The 18,944-nt window shown below is 47.7% G+C and overlaps 1 protein-coding gene across 2 annotated transcripts in view; it reads right to left on the reverse strand.

Annotated features, from left to right (window-relative positions):
- Nucleotides 1-4,425: 4,425 nt before the first annotated feature.
- The window catches only part of EPHB1 (EPH receptor B1), a 213,165-nt gene continuing 198,646 nt past the window's right edge, over nucleotides 4,426-18,944 (reverse strand). For both annotated transcript variants that reach the window (XM_049628803.1, XM_049628802.1), the window contains 4 exons: nucleotides 17,849-17,998; nucleotides 11,004-11,197; nucleotides 8,981-9,136; nucleotides 4,426-5,263 (listed from right to left, as the gene is read on the reverse strand). In XM_049628803.1, the coding sequence (XP_049484760.1) occupies nucleotides 5,155-5,263; nucleotides 8,981-9,136; nucleotides 11,004-11,197; nucleotides 17,849-17,998 (609 nt within the window). In that variant the 3' untranslated portion in view covers nucleotides 4,426-5,154. The remainder of the gene's footprint in view (nucleotides 5,264-8,980; nucleotides 9,137-11,003; nucleotides 11,198-17,848; nucleotides 17,999-18,944) is intronic.

Consider the following 18,944-nt stretch of genomic DNA (forward strand, 5'->3'; position numbering starts at 1 on the left):
TTTCTCAACTCAGATTTATTTAAATCACCAAATATGTATTGAGCATCTTCCATGTGTTAGGCTGTGTGTTGGGTGCTAGGTATGAAGGTGACTAAGACATGACCTGCGTCTACTCTCACTCTGGGGATCACCAGAAGTTTCTGGTTGAGAACAAACACTGTGTGCCAAGTCATGACTCCCAGCAACAAAGGAACCCATCAAGGGCCTTAAAAAACAGGGTCAGCTCAGGAGGGATGCAGGGGTGGGGCTAAAAGAGCAGAGGGCTCTCCTTTCCTGCCAGGTGTGCAATGGAGGTCCATCCACCACTGCCCAAGGCTGTCCATCCCACCTACCCTTAAATGGGATGTGCAGAACACTTAAACCCCCACCTGCCCACCACCAGGGCTGGCACTCTTTTGAGAGGGACCAAGAGTTTGTTCTCAGGCCCCTGTGGACCTGTTCTTTGGAAATTGCTGGTCTCAAGAGACTCCCTAGTGGTGAACATAGTCACCATTTGACTTCAATCAACTTGAATGAGTTTTCAGTGTGATCCAGCCACGCCCTCCCCCTTTTGACAACCTTTCTGTAGTTTCAGTGATTTCCCTCTACCACCACCAACCACTAGCCCCACTGATATCTTAGATGATGCAAGACCTCTGGCTACGTTTGAAAATGACCCTGTAACTTCTATAGGAACTGCAAGGCGTCTCTATGAAAGCAAAGCTCGCTCTGACATGGATCTTAAGTGTCCTTTGAGCCTTCTTGGTGGCAGAGAATCCTGAATGATACCTGTTTGCTGCTACTACTCCATCATGGCTGTGCTTCTCCCTTGCATCACTTGCCCTTACTCAGTGGGGGTCAAAGCCATTATTATTTCTGAAATGGTAATGAGGTTCCCAGGCTAGCTCACCACGACCTTCTTAGAACAAAACCTGTACTAGAATCTTGTACTTTTAACTGACACGTTGTAGATTCTCACCCTTCTGCTGGATGTCTCACTCCTCCTGCCCACAATATTCCTGGAGTTCTATTCCTCAATCCTCACTGGTTTCTGTTCTTTTCACAAATGCATGCGAAGAGTAACTTCTGTCCTTACTTGGTTTCGATTATCCTAGGGGACTCCACTGATCCAGCTCTACACATAACTTTGCAAGGGTCAGGGGCATAAGAGGGAGGTGGTGGGTAGGAGCAGGTGTGTGATTTTAGTAGTATAGATACCTGTTTGACATCTATGAGCTCCAGTGATCTTCAGATGATACAATAAACACCTGCTCTGTAGATGTATCTACTTGGTATCCTTCATTACCATCTTCCTTTATGGGGGGGGGGCAGGGAGAAAGCACAGAGAGGTGGGTCATAGTCTTTAAGGCTTTTCCACAAATCACTTCCATTCCCATAACCCCTTAGCCAGGGGTACTAATTAAACATTGCCCACTTGTCCCCTGTGAAGTCCTCACACACATGAGCCTTGGTGGCTGCAGGTGTGGCTGGCAGAGAATGCCCATTTGTAAGTCATATCTTGGGCTGCATAGCATGGCCGTAGGTTCCATGTCTTTAGGCTGACTTAGAAGGCCACAGACTTCTGTCCACTGTGCAAAACATGTTTTTAAGAAAGAATCTGGGGGCTCCCGGGTGGCGCAGTTGGTTGAGCATTTGACTCTTGATTTTGGCTCAGGCCGTGATCTCGTGGTTATGGGATTGAGCCCCACGTTGGGCTCACCACTGGGTGTGGAGCCTGCTTGGGATTCTCTCTCTCCCTCTCTCTCTGCACATCCCCTACCTCACTCATTCACATGCCCTCTTTTGCTCTCGCTCTCTCAAAAAAAAAAAAAGTAAAAAAAGAAAGAAGCTGAATTGGAATTTATCCTCTGCCAGGTGATAGAGTAACTTGTCTAACTGAAATTCAGAGGCCTGGGGTCTTGATCCAGTGAGCATTCTCCCCAGGGAGCTCTCTTTTGAGGGTGTGAGTAAAGTGTCTTGGCACCAAACTGTCAATGGGCACAGATACCCCTGTGCAAGAGACCAGCCTCTCCCATTGCTTCCTGCCCAAGAGGGTGAGGGTTCATTCCTCTCTTTGCCAGTGGCAGAAAAACTTTAATAACTATCACTCCTGGAGTCAAGAACTTTACATCTGTTACTAACTCCAGGAAGGCAGGTTACTGTAGCGCAGTGCTCCCAAAGTGTGGTCCCTGGACCAGCAGCATCAGCACCACACGGCCACTTCTTGGACTCCACCCCAGATCTACTGAGTCAGCAAACTTGTTGGTCGGGTCCAGTGATCTGTGTTTCAACATACCCTCCAAGTGATGATACTAATGCATGCTCAAGTGTGAGACCCCCTGGGAAAGTGGTAGGAGCATGGAATCAGGTTGCTGAGGCAAAATCCTGACTCCACCACTGTGTGATGTAGGGAAGGTCTTGTCTCTGTTTCTTCATCTGAAAACTGAGGGTGATGAAGTATCTGCTACTGCTTTATAAGATGCTTGTGAAGAAGAGAGTTAATAGATGCAAAGTACTTAGACTGTGCTTGGCATAGAGAACCTGCTCAGGAGCTTTAGGCCTCATCAACGGTGGTTACGACTATCTGACTCTACATAAGAGGCTCAGAGAGGTCGGTGACTGGCCCCGTGCTACAGAGGGAAGGCCTGGTCTCAATCACTAGAGATATACCGCATTTCAGGGTGTGGGGTGGGGAAGCCTGGCATGCTGAACTGTGCTGAGCATCTGCAGGGTCGGGGGGCATGTCCAGAGCTTGGCCATGCCCCTCCCACTGATAACTATGCCTCCAGGTGCCCTGGCCTTGGCTCTGCTGACCCCTTGTGCTTTCCCATGTGCCCTTGGGTTCTCTCTCACACAGTCTGTCTCCTTTGTGGGATCTTATGGTGAAACCAAACCAAAGGGTGTGACCTTTCACCTTGACCTTGCTTTGTGGACAGCCAGAAGGTGGGCTGGCACTGGTGGAAGCACAGTGAAGACTTCAGGTTAAGGATGCTGCCTGAGAAATTTGGTGACAAATTAAAATTCATTCCTATGGAAAATTGAGAGATTAGTCGAATTGCCTAGGCTTGTAAGACACTTCATGGATTCAGGTCTTTGGGGTAATTAGCAAATTGTGCATGGAATTGCTATGCTATTAATAAGGGGAAGTTTTCTCTTCTACCCGCTACATGTTGGGTTGGGGCTCTTTGTAACCATATGCAAATCTTCTGAGATACTTCTGTCCATCTCCCTTTGTCCCCCAGGGGTTACACACAAGGGTGATGCTTTCAGATCGGGCTCCCCTGCATCAGAGCTGTACCCGTAGGCCCATGAGCCTCTTTGAAGGAGCTTCAGAAGGTAAGACCTCCCCAAGTACAAAGTTACCGAGGACTAGGGGGAAAAGGCTCATCTCACTTTCAATTTACATTAAATAAGCCACATGGGAACTATGGCTCCTTTACTGGCTCACACCCTCCCCTCCAACTGCTTGTTCACAGACACACCACAAGCAGTCTAAAATAGTCTTTAGCGCCTTTTACAAAACTGGCCTGGATATGAACATCACAAATGTAATGTGCAAACTGAAATCAGGGCTGATGGTGTATTATCGGTGATTGTTTATATTTATCTGCCAGTGACTTCTTCAGAGCCTCATATTTATTCAGTTCTTCCTTTGGGTCACATCAGTGAGAATGATTCTTATATATAGTGCTTCTTGGGAGGCACAGGATCCGGGATGTATTCCTTCCCTCTCATATGAGGCGGAAGAAGGACTGTCATTAAGGATTTTCCTGTAACTTGGGGACAGACCCACTGGGGTCTGAGAACACACACGCTGACACCATTCTATGTAAACCCAGACATGCTTCTTCTCATTTTAATTAGACAGATAAAATTAGCAAGGAGATTAAGATAAAAGGAGAAATTAAAAATATTTAAATGTTAGGTGGAATTTACAAAAGTGAATTGAACAATGAGGTACAAGAAGGAATGCGGAGAAACACAGACACATTTGAAACATTCCTCGGATGCCACACGGCTTAAGCCAGTCCACAAATAAGGTAAGAAGAATTCTCCCTTGCCATCTCTTGAATTACAGATTCTAGGGATGTGGAAGAACATTCTCCAGAAACACTTTCCTTCTCCTTCTCTTCAGATGTTACCAAGAATAATCAGTCAGTATCATTCTAGAATGGCCCACACTGCATCCAATTCAAACCACTCACCTGTTTCCTGTCTGAATTTGCAAGCTCCTGAGAGTTTTTTCCCCTTTAATTTTATTTTTCTCCCTGCTCTCTCTCCCCATTGGGCCAATAGGCCAACTGGGCCAACCAGAACACCAAACCAACAACACGCTCCAGCCCCTGTGAATTTTCCAGGGGCAAAGATCTCCCGGTTCTTCTTTCTTGTTTGCATCTGTTACGAACAAGCACAGTCATTTTTATAACACAGACATACATATGTGTGCTCCTGCACACGGAAACAGGTTTTTCTTTTTTTTTTTTTTTTCCAATTTGTGGTTTCTTTTTCCTTTTTGCAGAAAATGCAAACAAAAGAAAAACAAGGTTTTCAATTGAAGGTACATCTCTTCTTCAATATGAAGACATTAATTGAATTGGTTGGATCCCCCATGCAGTGGTCAGCAAAGTCCTTTGGCAACTGACAGAACGACATCTGGAGACTCAGGAGCCGGGGTTTGTTTGAAGAAACTTCCCTACACGAGTCATGAGCAAAGGGAAATGGATGTGGGAGAAGGGAGAGGGCTCGTGGGGAGGAGTACAAAAGGAGAAAAGAAAAGAATGTCATTGGTGAGGAAGAAAATGGAAAACTGCCTCTGTTTCTTCCCTCTACCTCCTTCCCTTTCTTCCTGTGGATCGGTGACTCCAGCCCCGAGTGGGAGCGGAGTTTACTCTTGGTTGCCCCGATGCATACTGTTTTGTCTTCACTTCTGTCGAACATCACCCTTTCATATTTTTATTATTATGTTTTGGTTTCCCATGGCATCTTATACATGCTTCTGTCACTCAGAAATGAAGATTGCCTATTAAGAACAGGTCCAGTCTCTTCTTCACTGATGTAATGCATTTCTTAGCTAAGAAGCCACTCTTTCCAGAACATTCCACAGTGGTCAACCTCTGGTTCCCTCTTGAGCATGGTCCTTTTCCTTCCTCTCCTCCCCCCAGAAAATGAGAGTTCTCATGCCATTGCCGTTGGTGACTGACTCATCTGGACCCTCATAGAATGAATGCTGTTCAGGATCTTCTTCTGATGACCTGCCAAGGTGACCCCTATTCTCAGGAGGTCTCTAGGAGGGGAAAAAAAGTCACAAAAAAGGGCACGTTAGTGTTACGGCAGCTTTTCAAGGATCACAACTCATCACAGAAGGTAAGCTCTTGAATTAGGTGGGTAGGCAAATAAAAGTGTTTAAAATCCAACACTCAGATTACCCAAGTCTTTGGCAAATGCCTACATAGGTATTTTCTTGCTCAATCTCATTTGCTTCATGCAGTGGCCCTCGTCTCCAATGGCCCCCTCCCAACTTAGACAATCCTGGAAGTGTCGTGCCCTGTTCCTCACATATGGGTGTTGGCTGGAGCAGCCCCTTCATTGTTTCCATGACCCTAGGCAGACTGGAACTTTCGCGCGCGTGTGTGTGTTTTAACACTCCACGCACACACGATATGGGGCTTCAGTTATGCTGCGGAGCTTTCTGCCTAAATTAGTGATCACCCACTGAGATTGAAAAGATGTGGGGTTTGCTGGGTTTTCTGATGTTTTTCCCCTGAGTTTCCATTTTCTGCCTCTGTTTGAATTTTAATGTCATGAATTTTTAAGAAGGGTGATCTCAAAATAACTTTCAAATATCTGCCCAAGCAGGAATCGAAGTAATATGTTTAGGATAGAGGTTTGGATTGTACTCATCTTTAAGCTGTGAGTCTTAATTTTGGGGAGACCCATGCATCTTTCCCTAGTTAATAATAATAATAATGTTATAGCATTGCTCAAGTATTTCTCATGTGCGATATACTATCTCATGTATAGCTAAGGAAGCAGTTCATGAAAATTGACAAACCACTCAAGGTCAGTAATAATAATTTAACAGCAATTGTTTCTTGCGTGCATTCTGTAGGCAGGCAATAGGCCAAGTGCTTTGTATACATTATTCCATTAACCTTTCACCACAAACCAATGAGATGGGTACTCTTATTTTTTGCTCATTTATGGACAAGTAGGGCTCAGAGAAGTTAAGTAACATGCTCAAGATCACACAGCAGGTAACTAACTGGTGGTGCAACTGGGGTTCAAATTCAAGACTACTTGGTTTTCAGCCACCCTGTAGGGCTGCTCTCAGAACTGTTCTAAGGTCCTGACTATATTCCCCCAAAGGCCCCTGCCCCTGGCATAGCAGATCACTTTGTGCACCAGACCCACGGGGCTGCACCAGGCTCCTGTGCTCTCCTCAACACCCCCTTACAGCTGGCGGTCAACCCCCTCAGAGTTGCAGCTGGCTCAGATTGTCAAATTGTCCATGTCTTTTCAGCAAACACTTCTGAGAGGCACGCTTGAATTCTGAATTCACAAATTGTCCTGCAATCTATTTTATTTAGTAGCTCATGTTCTTTTTCCATCTTTTATCTCTGAAGAAACAAACTAAATTGCTCCAATAGTGTGTGGGCATTTTTTACTTTGAACTAAATCCCTTAATTTTTCCTTTTCCAGACTGAGGAAATTGCTCCATTGGATTCCTCCAGTTGTGGGGGGTTAGGGGGTGATGCCTCCATACTCAGCCACATCACAGTGAGGAAGCAGGCGCAGCCCCACCAGCATGAGCACCCGTTGCCGCCCCTGAACCCGGGCTCTCCGGTCATCTAGGGCATCCATGCCAGCTCTGCAAGATGGAGAAGCTGCTTTTCCACTGGTAAGTGCTGCTTTTGTTGGTGATGGTGGTGCCTGACAATAATTCATAGTGGCAGGGACTGCCTTTATATGGCATCAAGGGAAAATGAGCTCACATTTAAAAAATGAATTCTGTTGTTTAGTGGATGCTAGGCTAGATGCACATTCAAGCCATCTCCCTAGGGAAAGCGGAGCTTCCATCATTTCTGGCAAGAATCAACCTCAAAGAGGTAGAGTGGGGGCGCCTAGGTGGCTTAGTTGGTTGAGCAGTTGAGCGTCCACTCTTGGTTTCAGCTCAGGTCATGATCTCACGGTTTTCATGAGTTTGAGCCTGTGTCAGGCTCTGCACTGACAGCATGGAGCCTGCTTGGGATTCTCCCTCTCTCTCTGCCCCTCCCCAGCTCATTTGTGCACTCTCTCTCAAAATAAATACATTAAAAAAAAAAAAAAAAGAGGTAGAGTGGGACTCCAGGAAGACTGACTGCAAAGCAGGAGTCTGGGACAGAAGCTGTTCCTCTGAGGTTCAACTGCTGGGGCTGGATGGGACCCAGCCTCTCCCTTGGGACTCAGCAACTGGCCCACCTCGAGAGGGAATCCTGGCACCTAGCACTGTGCCTGACATGTATCAGGTGATCAGTAAGTGTTTGTCAATTGCCTGGAGGACCGACCAGTCCTCTACCTTGGGAAATGTGTATCACAAGCCACCAACCCCCATGTTGTCTATAAACGTTGTGGCCCAGGCAGCTGGTGAAGTCTCCTCTGGGGGGATGTGTCTTTTCAAAATTTGACCCTTGCCAACTTTTTCCCAGCCTTGGCTGCATGTTAGAATCATCTGGGGAGTTTTAAACACCCTGATGACTAGGTCTCAGTTCATACCACCTAAACCAAAAGATCTAGGCATGGAAATCGGCCACCAATATGTTTAAGAAAACATTTTTTAATGTTTATTTTTGAGAGAGAGACACACACAGAATCTGAAGCAGGTTCCAGGCTCCCAGCTGTCAGCACAGAGCCTGATGTGGGGCTCAAACCCACAAACTGTGGGATCATGACCTCAGCCAAAGTTAGATACTTAACTGACTGAGCCACCCAGGTGCCCCAGGCAACAATATTTTTTTAAAGATTCCCAGGTGAGTCCAGTGTGCCACCATGTATGGGGATCGCTGTACCCCTGGGGTGGACTGGTAGAAGGAGACGGAATTAGCCATCAGGAAAGCAGCCCCCAGGCCCTGCTTTGCCACTCGTGAGCACTGAGTGTTCAGGCACTAATTCACCTACTTTCTGAATCTGCTGAATGGAATGAGTACAAGTAGATGAGTATCTCCCAAACTACAGTTCCACGAAACCCTGCCCCTCAAAAATATGGTTCCACAATATTTAATAATTTTAAATGGGTTTCTTTATTTCAGGATTTCTCATGGCCTTTAGAATGCTAATATGTGTAGTGAATCTCCAAAAGGGTGATAAAGTATGCAGTATATCCCAAATTTATTTGACCATGGGACCTTTTTTCCAAGGAGAACCTATTAACATTTCCCAGAACTGGTGCTGCTCAGAACATTCTTGGGGAAATGACGGACTAATGGATCTTTAAGACCCTTTCTGGCTCTCATCTTATTTGAATAATTTTAGTTTTCGCATTCCTCCATACTCCTGTGGGAATTGCAGACTGGTAAATAATTTGTGGGAGATGGAAATGTATGCTTATTCACACACGCTATCTAAGTACGAATATGAGCTCCCCACACATCTGAGATTGTTGCTGAATCAGTGTAGTGCCTCTTCCTGCTATGTTGTTGAAAGTGCTGGCTGGCTGTGTTCTTTCCATCTGGATGCTCTTTTTGATGGGTTAAGTTTGAAAACAAACGGAGGAGAGAGTCTTGATGATTAGGCAAATGACATATGCCTATGACTTTGAAGAACTCTCATTTGAGGCCAGACTGGACCTCAGCCTCCCCACCCCACCCCTCCATCTTTCCAGGGCGCTTCGCCACCAGATCTGATTCTATACAGAAGTGGAGCTCTGGGGGTGAGGCAGAAATCAAGACTTGTACCATGATCAATAGCAGGGAAGGAGCCTTGATCCCCACCCACGGGGTACAGAGAGGAGATTCTCATCACTTACTCTGATGTCATCTGGGTGACCAGCTGGAGGGAGGTGAAGCCGGCAGTGAGGAAGCTGTCCCTGTACTGGACCATTTTGATGGCACTGAGCCAGTCATCCACGGTGGTAAAGGCCGTGAAGTCTGGAATGGAGCGGTCTAGCAGGGGCTGGGAAGGCCTGAGAGAAAGAGAGAGAGAGAAGCAGGTAACCCCACAGTTGTAGAGGTGCGTGGATAGAGCCACACTCTGGGCAGATAGCAGACTTCATGTAGGATGAGAATTCTTTCCTGACAGGATGAAGATTACAGGGGAGCCCTGTGCTGACCCTTCTTGCCTTACAGAATCCTGAGTGGGCATGACTTCTGGAGGCGAGATGGCTGGTACCCCTGCCTACGGGCCCTGTCTCGCATCAGTCAGCTCAGACAGCTAGACTGACACAGCATGAAGTCTGGAGGGAAGAGAAGGCCCATAACTCCTTTGTAAACTGGAACCTAGGCGCTTTACCATCCAAAGTTTCACCATTAAAAATATATAAAGTTCACTACAACCTTCCCAAATCTATTGGTACCATTTTTTTTTCCTGATTCTATCCTCAGCTAATTGGAACAGAGCCGCTCTCCGCTGATCTTCTCTGGGACATTCTCAAAGCAGACACTTCACTATCCAATCCACAAAGCAGGGTGCTACCTTAATATATCCTTCAACTCCCAACACCCATGCCCAATCCTTCACCAAGAATTAAAGATTTGACCTCCAAAATATCTCATACTCATCCACCTCTTTCTGCATCATTACCCTGACTTAAGACCCTATCTTCTCTGCCATTATTCCTGCAATATTCTCCTGTTGGTCTTCACGCATGTTTCTTCCCCTCAACATAAGGTCCACACTGTGGCCTGGTGCTCTTTGAAAACTGCAGGTGTGATCATGTCCATAACCTTCATCCTGACCCTGATTTGTGTCAAATCCTTCAATCTGTGCTCGCTACTCTGAAAATCAAGCCCAGAATTCTTAGCAGGGCCCACATGTTCTGAGCGTCTGGCCCTCGCTCACCTTGCCAGCCTCAGCCCTGACCCAGTCCCCTCACAGACTGGACTCAGAACACACTGGCCCTGTCCTTCCTACCCTCGAGCCTCTGTTCATGTTGTTCCTTGGTCTGGAACACTTGTCCCTTGACTCCCATCTTCCTTTCATTCAATTCATGCATTTTCTCCCTTCAGTGCTCAACTGGAATAACACTTATCAGAGATGCCTCCCTGACACCAGGTATCGTATGTATCCATGCTCTCCAACACCATGCATCTCCCTGCCACAGTGGCTATCAAGGTCTCAATTTTGCATTTCTTTGGGTGATCATCTGGTCTTGCCCCTCCTAAATGATTCAAAGTTCCATGAGGACACGAATCATGTCTATCTTATTCATTCTATACTGCCAGCAAGGGGCACAGTGCTTAGCACATACATGCCCAATAAACTTTGGTTGAAAGATTAAGCAATCAGTTAACACTGCAATGTAGAAGAATAATATACAGCTGACAGCTACTGACAGGAGATGAAAGTTGTTCTGTGCATTTGCTCATAACAAATCTGATGGCTTTTTATTTCTGTGTCCCATAGCAATCAGGGCCTTTAGCGGCTAATAGGTTGGCCAAGGTTCCAAGTCTGCAGCTCTACCGGTGTGGTTAACAAAAAGTGTGCCTTCTGGAAATAGGATCTCCCAGAAGTGGGGCCTCATACCACTCCTATCAGACACATTCAATTATTACAGAGCCCAGTGCCCAGCCCATCTGAAGCCAGCAGACAGTGGAGACCCAGACAGGTATCTTGATATCTGTCTATAGCCCATGCTGTAGGCAGGGAATATTTTAGAAAGATGGAAAGGAAAAAGGAAACAGGAAGTCTTGGAATCTCTTCCATTAGTGGATAAGGTTAGCCACCTCACCCTTGCTCTCAATAGATCAAAAGGCTAGCAGCCTTGCTATTGGGCCTGCCCCTAGTTATGAGACCACCCACACCTACGAACCACCCTATTCCACGAGACTCACACGGCGGTGATGGTTGCCACAGTCTTGAGACTTGCCGGGTTCCGGATCATCTTGTCCAGGGTGTTGACAATCTCCGCAAAGCGGGGCCGGCTGTTACGGTCCTTCTGCCAACAGTCCAGCATGAGCTGGTGTAGAGCAGCTGGACAGTCCATGGGTGGGGGCAGCCGGTAGTCCTGCTCAATGGCATTGATGACCTGTAGTGACACACATGGGAACGGGTATGATTGGGTGATGAGACACCAGCCAGTCATTCACAAAGTAGCTCCCAAGGATGGAGCATCCCTCATTCTGTGCTCATATACCTCTCTCCATAATGGATTTGACGTGTACTTGGCTTTCCCCCCTAGACTGTCCCTAGTACCCACAGTGAGGCCTGGCACACACTAGATCTCTGTAAATGCTTACTGAAGAATGAGCTGGTGAATAGCTTGAGCTTCTCCTCTCTTTAAGAGGACATCAGGCCCAATTCTGCAGCTGGCAGTGATGATGAGATGGCACAAGGGAAACCTAGTGGACATTTGTTCTTTATAAAGGACCCCCATCAGGAAGCCTGGGTGGCTCAGCCGGTTGAGATTCCGACTTCAACTCAGGTCATGATCTTGCAGTTTGTGAGTTCAAGCCCCTGTCGGGCTCTGTGCTGATGGCTGGGAGCCTGGAGCCTGCTAGGGATTCTGTGTCTCCCTTTCTCTCTGCCCCTCCCCCGCTTGTGCTCGGTCCCTCAAAAATAAATAAACGTTAAAAAAATTTAAAAAAAAATAAAGGACCACCACCAAAGCCTGTGGTGGCCTCATCCTTACACTGCTAAGAGAAGAGAAAGGAGGGAAGGAATCAGCCTTTAACAGAGAGCCTACTCCATGCTAGGGCCACTCTCAATGCTTCCTGTGCATTGTTTGCCTTGACCTTCATGATGCAGCAACATGAACTGGCTTGAAGAGAATTTGACTACACAAATCAGTTAAGTGCAACGACAACGGTCAAAAACAAGGTGAACTAAAGTGAATATAGCCAATGAGGTTTTGGTAATTTTTGCAGGCTCCAGGGGATAATTTTGTCAAGATCTTAGAATCTTTACATAGTTTGGTCTGCTTTTCATATGGTTGCAAGAGCTTATTTCACACTTTATATCTTAATTTCTAATTCATTTAAATAGATTATGACTGCTCTGTGCTTTTTGTAATAGCAAAAATAACTGTCAACGACCCAGTGCTAAACATGGGAATTTATTACGGTGCCCTCCTACCATGATGGAAGGCCTGGTGTACAATGAGCACCTTTAAGTGATGTAAAAATGTATCTATTGAAATGGAAATATACTCACACTGTAATCTTAGGGAAAAGAGCAGGCTGCGTAACTGCAGGTATAGTATAATCTTGCTTTTGTAAAAACAAAAATCAAAACAAAACAAAAAAACAGTAATTATACACATGCATAAAAAAGACCTCGGAAAAATAGATGGCATGGCATTAAATGGCGGTTGCCTCTGGGCAGGTAGACACATGAGTGCTTTTCATGCTCGTTTGTGTTCTTACTTTCTATAATAATTATACATTGATTTTATATTAAAATAAACAGTTCAAGCACCTTCAATAACAAAGGAAATAATTTGGAGTTCAGAGATTTTCAGGTGTTTTTACCTCTACTTTAAAAAATGTCAGATTCATTTCAACGGATTCTTTTTTTTTTTTTTTTAACTTTGTAGATTGGTCAGAAAGTATTTTCAATCAGTTTGTATTTTTACAAATTCTATGCCCAGGATATGGGACATAGAGTGGGGCATGAGATATGACCTGAAGTCATTAGAGATAATCAAGGTGTATTATTCCTTCTATTCTAGGTGGTGGAAAAACAAACAAGGATACAAACCACACTGGTATCAGTTTTATACACAAACTGGTGACTGGGAACGTGCACTTTTGAATAGTATGTTGCTTCACCGATAAATTTTTACCTCCGCCAAACTCCTGTCAATCAAATTACCTGCTTTCCTCTAAGGAGGGCATTACAGTCCATTTTCCCCATGAGGAAATAGAGGCACACACAGTGGAGTAACTTGCCTGAGGACCCACAGCTAGGAAATGGCAGGACTAAGAATAAATCATAGAGGTGTCTGATTTTTAAGTTTAGAACACTTTGAAGCCCACTTTCCCCACAGAGGCCTCTGTGGGGCTGCCATCGTAATCTCAACCTGAAGAGTAGTCCTTGGAGCTGTTTGATGTCTTCATGGCAGGAAACGGGTATGGAGCTAAACCAAGTAATCCATGAGGAGGAGTGGCCAGGCATCATTCGCATCAGCCTGGCTCATAAACTGGCACCCTTTCCAGCTCCTTCTAGGCAGCCAGACCCGGGGGCCCTGTCACAGAGCCCCCACTCACTGTGGAGATAAGTGGGATTATCCACTGAATGGCCCCTGAGCTCATTTTGGGTTCCTTAAGGTCAAGCTAGGCAGGGCCAGCAGGAAGGGCTAGTGTCCATATTCAACTTCTCATGGGGATCGGGGACACCAAAGTCTTCCAGTGCAGGGCAGCTCATGTTGCCCTAAACTGTTGGCATCTCTGCTCAAATTATGTGGTGCCAGAGCCCCAAGTAGTTAATTCTTCCCACTGACAAGTTTTCCTCTCATCTTCCTGTAACAGGAAGGAGTACTGGAGTCAGGGGGCACATCTCCATGGTGTGACCAGCTGGCCCAACCACTCCTGGCAGAGCACCAAGAGACTGGGGGACCCATACATGGACTGAGTCTTCCGTCTGTGAGGTCTGGGCTAAATGCAACTTAGCTACGCTTCCCCTGTCTCCTCCGCATGCCACCTCACTGGAAATTTTGAAGACTATCCTGCCATTTGTTTTGTATTTCCCGTGCCTGTCTGGTAAGGTTTCTTTTTAAGAGGATATCAGAACCACTGATCCCTCCTCCCTGTGGGTCAGCCAGGAGTGCAGACCCCCACATGGTGCTGGTGATGGTGTGGCATTGTAGCTAGGGGCAAAGACACTGGAGGCCTGGGTTCAAATCCTAGTTTCACTTCTTATTAGCTCCAGAACCTTGGGAGAGTCACTTGACTTCTGGACATTGCACAGATAGGGTTATTAAAAAGATTACACGGCACAGTGAGGTGATGTTGAGCACCATACACATGAAGGAATGGTAGAGGGAATATCTTCGTCAGATGGAGGCTGTCATTCCTGCCACATCTACTACGGTACTTGTCCCTGCAAAGGAGGTTACTGTTCTGCTGCTGGTCACTGCAGATCTAGGGCCACAGTGTTTTGAGAAGCACGAAGCACATAGTGGGGGGTTGATTAATGGCCAGATTCCTATTTCTCACCTTTCAGGATATAGGATAGCCATGCTCATGTTTACAAAATGGGACTTCGTGCCATTTGCTATCTCTTCTACATAATTTTGCTGTCATCACTCAAGCTGTTATTCTGGGAGCACTGATGCCTCTTGCACATTGGAAAAAAAAAAAAAAAAAAAAAAACCTTTACCTTCCACCCCAAAGAAAAAATTACCTAAGTCATTAATTGATGTGTGGGTAGCATCTATCTACCCAAGCCTTTCGTTGAAGTGCTATGCCTTTGGAGGGGTTTACTCTCTTTAAGAATCTGGGTGTTTTCCAAATTTCCTGAGTATAGAACTTGTAATCAAATTAAAACATCATTTCAAAAAAAATAACTGTGATCCTCTAATGGGGTTTTGGGATCATTTCTCTGTCACACCTGCCTTGCTAGCAGGTGTGGGAAACTGGGAGGAGACATGGAGAAGCCCCTTCCATTCGACCACCTGATGGCTGTAAACACCAGTGACCACGTTTGAATTGGGTGGAAAGATTTGGCCCAAGGTGGGGGGTGTAAGGTATTCTTCTGAGCAGACTTGAAAACTGGGGTCAGACCTGGGCCCCCTTCCTTGGTCTGTAACAGGATGAGATAAACGGATGTTGAAAACACTGGCGATTAGAATGAGATCAGATGGCATTTCCAGAGAGAAGCAAGAGTGAGGGTGTGGTGGTGAAGAGAACCAGCCCGAGAAAGGCCACTGTCACCCAAGCAGAGCAGGCTGCCAGCTCACTTGGAGTGGTCTGCAGCAACTCTTCGGGCCTCTGACAGCCAGCATAAGCCTATGCTCTGGGCCCTCAAGAGCCGGGGCAGGGAGGGGAGAGGGGCTGCCTTTGTTTCCCCTGTACCTGGAGAAGGCACGTGCTGGGGGCTGGGGTTGGATGGGTTGGGTGGGGACGGGGCAGGCGGTCTGACTCATGTGCCTTGGGGAAGTGACTAGAACTGCCTGGAGGATGAGAGGGCCCCTAGCCTCCCTCAGACCGCATTTCCTATTAGTGAGCTGGGTGGTACCTGCTCCACCTTCCGCAGGGGAGAGTGAAGTGGAGAAGCTCGGAGCAGTGGAGGAACCAGGGCAGAGGGGGTTAAGTTGAGCTCTGATGTTTCAGTAAAACCACAGCTCCTCTCCACAGACACTGCCACTCTCATTATCTCTGTCAATCAGATCCAAGCAGCAGAACTTCCAAGTTCTCTCTCTGGCTGACAAACTCTCTGTACATGTTCAAAGACCTTCCTGGGCTCCGGAAGCCCAATTACCAGCACTCCGACTTGCCTCTGCAATTCCCTTTCTTAAGGCCTTTCAACTGTCATCTGTAGAACCCTTTACTGCCACCACCTCTGCGGTTTCTGATGAGTGTGGCTCTAGCCCGGCCACTTGCAGCCCCTCCTGGCTCCCTCTCAGGCCGGGCCGGTTCTGAGTGGGCCAAAGGCACCCCCCACCCCGCTTTCCACCCAGAGCACAAATGCACTTGGGACAATGCTTAGGGGCCTCATGTTGGAGAAATACAAAATTGGAATAAGCTGCTAATTTGCAGATGTTCCTCTTCCCTTTGAGACCCAGCTCAAGCATCAAATATCTGGGAAGCCTTTTTTTCCTCCCCGCCTCGCCTAAATGTTCCCACAGCCCCATGTAGTAGGTGCCGCTGGACTGGGAACAGCTGAGAACGGAACCGGCAAGCACAATGCTTAGCAGCAATGAGTGTTTGCTGAATGAATGATCTGGGAATTCTGGAAGTCTAGTATCAGAAATTCCATTTGTTTTCAGCAGAGGTGAATTCATTTGCTGAGAAGATCTTGAATGTCAAATCTTGCCTGTCAGTTTCATAATCCATTCTATGTGTGCTGAATTGTTCTTAATAGGATTAGAGTCTCAGAAAAGGGCCTCCCTGTTTCCTGGATCACATTTATGACTGCTCCAGCTGACGGTATGGATGCAGCCGGGTGCGGCTGATTTCATGAACACAGCCTCGGCATCAATTCTGACACTTACTGCTCTGACATGCTATGGGGCAGAGGCGAGGCGGGGATAATCATAGATGAGAGGGGGCCTACACGCCACACGTGGCCCTGGGACCTGGTTAACAATGCAGCCGTTTCACCTGCCCTGGGCTGACGCCACTGTGCCCATGGGATCAGGGCGCACATTCACAGCAGGAGCCCAGCTCCCAGATCACCACCTTTCTCAGTCGCCTGAGCACCTGCCATAGCTCTAAACCTCGGGCTGGAGAGAGGGCTCACTGAGGCCAGATTTCTCCAGTTAACAGGGCCCCAGAGCCACCAAGCATGGAGGTGCTTATGGTGCAGCTGATTGCCCAGTGGAGCAGATCTGGACTGGGGAGAGCCCTGCCTCATCCTGCTGCTAGGTTGGGAAAGATAATAACTGCCCCCGGGGAGATGGGAAGACTAAGAACAGAGGAATGCAGGTTTTGCAACCCTCTCAGCTCCAGGGGGAGGGTATGTATTGAAAATACAAAAGCGGAATGGTTGGGGGGGGGGTGTGGCAGGGACAGCCCAGGATCAAAGGCAGTGTGGAAATTCAGATAGGACTTTCGATTGGGGCCTTAACAAAGCAAATCATCCTCAAAAGGCTTCCTCACCGCTTAATAGTTATGAAGCAAAGGGTCTCATCTGGAACACCTCTGCTTAAAGCATCTTAGACGCTGAAAGACTGGAGGGGTGCTCATCACCTCCCCAGAGACAGGGTCCCACTCCTGCTGGCCATCTGAATCTGACCAACTTTGGGAAGCTTGCTCAGCTCCTCCTTCAGTGACAGGTGACAGGCCCCCAGAAGAGTAGACTCTCAGGAAAGAAGGGCCCTTTCCAGTTCCTCTCTTTAAAGTTGAGAGGTGTGAGCTACATAGAAACTGCCACTTGGGGCGCCTGGGTGGCTCAGTCGGCTAAGTGTCCGACTTCAGCTCAGGTCACGATCTCGCAGTTCGTGGATTCAAGCCCCGCATCGGGCTCTGTACTGACAGCTCAGAGCCTGGAGCCTGTTTCAGATTCTGTGTCTCCCTCTCTCTGACCCTCCCCTGTTCATGCTCTGTCTCTCTGTCTCAAAAATAAATAAACGTTAAAAAAAATAAAAAATAAAAAGAAACTGCCACTGGTTCAACACAGCACATCTGTCAGAGGCCCCGCCCACAGACTAGTACTGCTCTGCTTCTGTCAGAAGGACAACACAGGGGCTGCACGCTTTGAAGCAGGGCAGAATCTCCTACTTCATTTGGGCCTGCTGTGTTTCGTGGCCCACAGCCATTAGGAACCAGCCCTGGAGCTCCCAGGTTGGCCCAGGTGCCTTTACAGGCTCTGGGGGTATCGGGATTGTCATATCTCCATGCTGGACTCTTTGATTAGTTCAAACAGTGGTGCCAAGGGGGTGCCTGTATCTCCTGCCTGGACATCTCAAGTTCAGGTTGTGAGGCCCTGAGCTGAAACCAGAGAGGAGGGGCTGGCATGCCACTGGCTGTGGGAACCCTTCGATGGGGGTTTGTGGCGACCGGGTACCGCTGACACTCACATCTTGGTTGGACATATCCCAGTAGGGTCTCTCTCCAAATGACATGACTTCCCACATGACGATCCCGTAGCTCCAGACATCGCTGGCAGAAGTGAACTTGCGGTAGGCAATGGCCTCTGGAGCTGTCCATCTCACGGGGATCTTCCCTCCCTGGAAGAAGGAGAAGCCAGTCAGCCCAACTGTCAGGTTTCTAGTCGAAAGCAGGAGAAAATGAACTCAGCATGCACGTGCTTTCCATTCTCCCGCCCTCATGTCTGGTGAGTTAGAACATCCAGGATAGCCCGAGCCCCATGGGCAGGCCTCCATTACGCACCTGCAGACAGGGGCTCAAGGAGGATTTGTGTGACCTGTGCTGGTCTCACGCCATAAGTGGACACACCACCGTGAGGCCATGGCTGTACCGAAGCTTTGTTGGTCCCAACTCCCTGCACACTGATCTTAATGTCACTGTTGGGAGGTGGGTGGTAGAGGGGGTGTAAATGGTGTACATGCACCCCAACACCCAATTCCCTACTACAGGAGATTGGCTAAAGGAGCCAGGAGATGTCAGGTGCGGCTGTCTTTGTTCCACGGCTTTTGTAGCCTTCATAACATTGGGTCGGCAGAAGCAAAACAAACACAAAAGTGGGGGCCTCCTACTACAAGATCACTTTCCTTGTGTTTCACCTCTTGCAGGGGGTTGAGGGTGGGGGGAACAGTTTCCTCACCCTGCAGCTCGCAGACAGCCCCAGGCTGCACTGGGTTTAATGGGCTGGCGCTGAGGTCTCTGCAGGTGCCAGCTATTCCCCCCCTGCCTTTCAGTGGAGGTTGGCATTCCGAGGCTGGAGGTAGACACTTCTTGCTTTTAGGTCTGCTTCTCCTCCTTGCCCTCCAACCCCACACTGGATGCTTCCAACCTGCTCTCTGCTTGGCCCTCAGCTTGTCTGCCAGACGTTGGCCTGTTTTAAGGGATGACTATCCATCCATTCATTCATTTGCCCTGTCAACATTAGGCAGTGAGCGCTGTTTTGTGCCAGGCACTTTTTGAGGAGCTGGTGTCCCAGAGATGAGCCAGCCACGGTTCCCGCCCTCAAGCTGCACAGGGAGTGGGGAGGCA

Source organism: Panthera uncia, chromosome C2 (assembly GCF_023721935.1).
Source record: "Panthera uncia isolate 11264 chromosome C2, Puncia_PCG_1.0, whole genome shotgun sequence".
Lineage (NCBI taxonomy): Eukaryota > Metazoa > Chordata > Mammalia > Carnivora > Felidae > Panthera > Panthera uncia.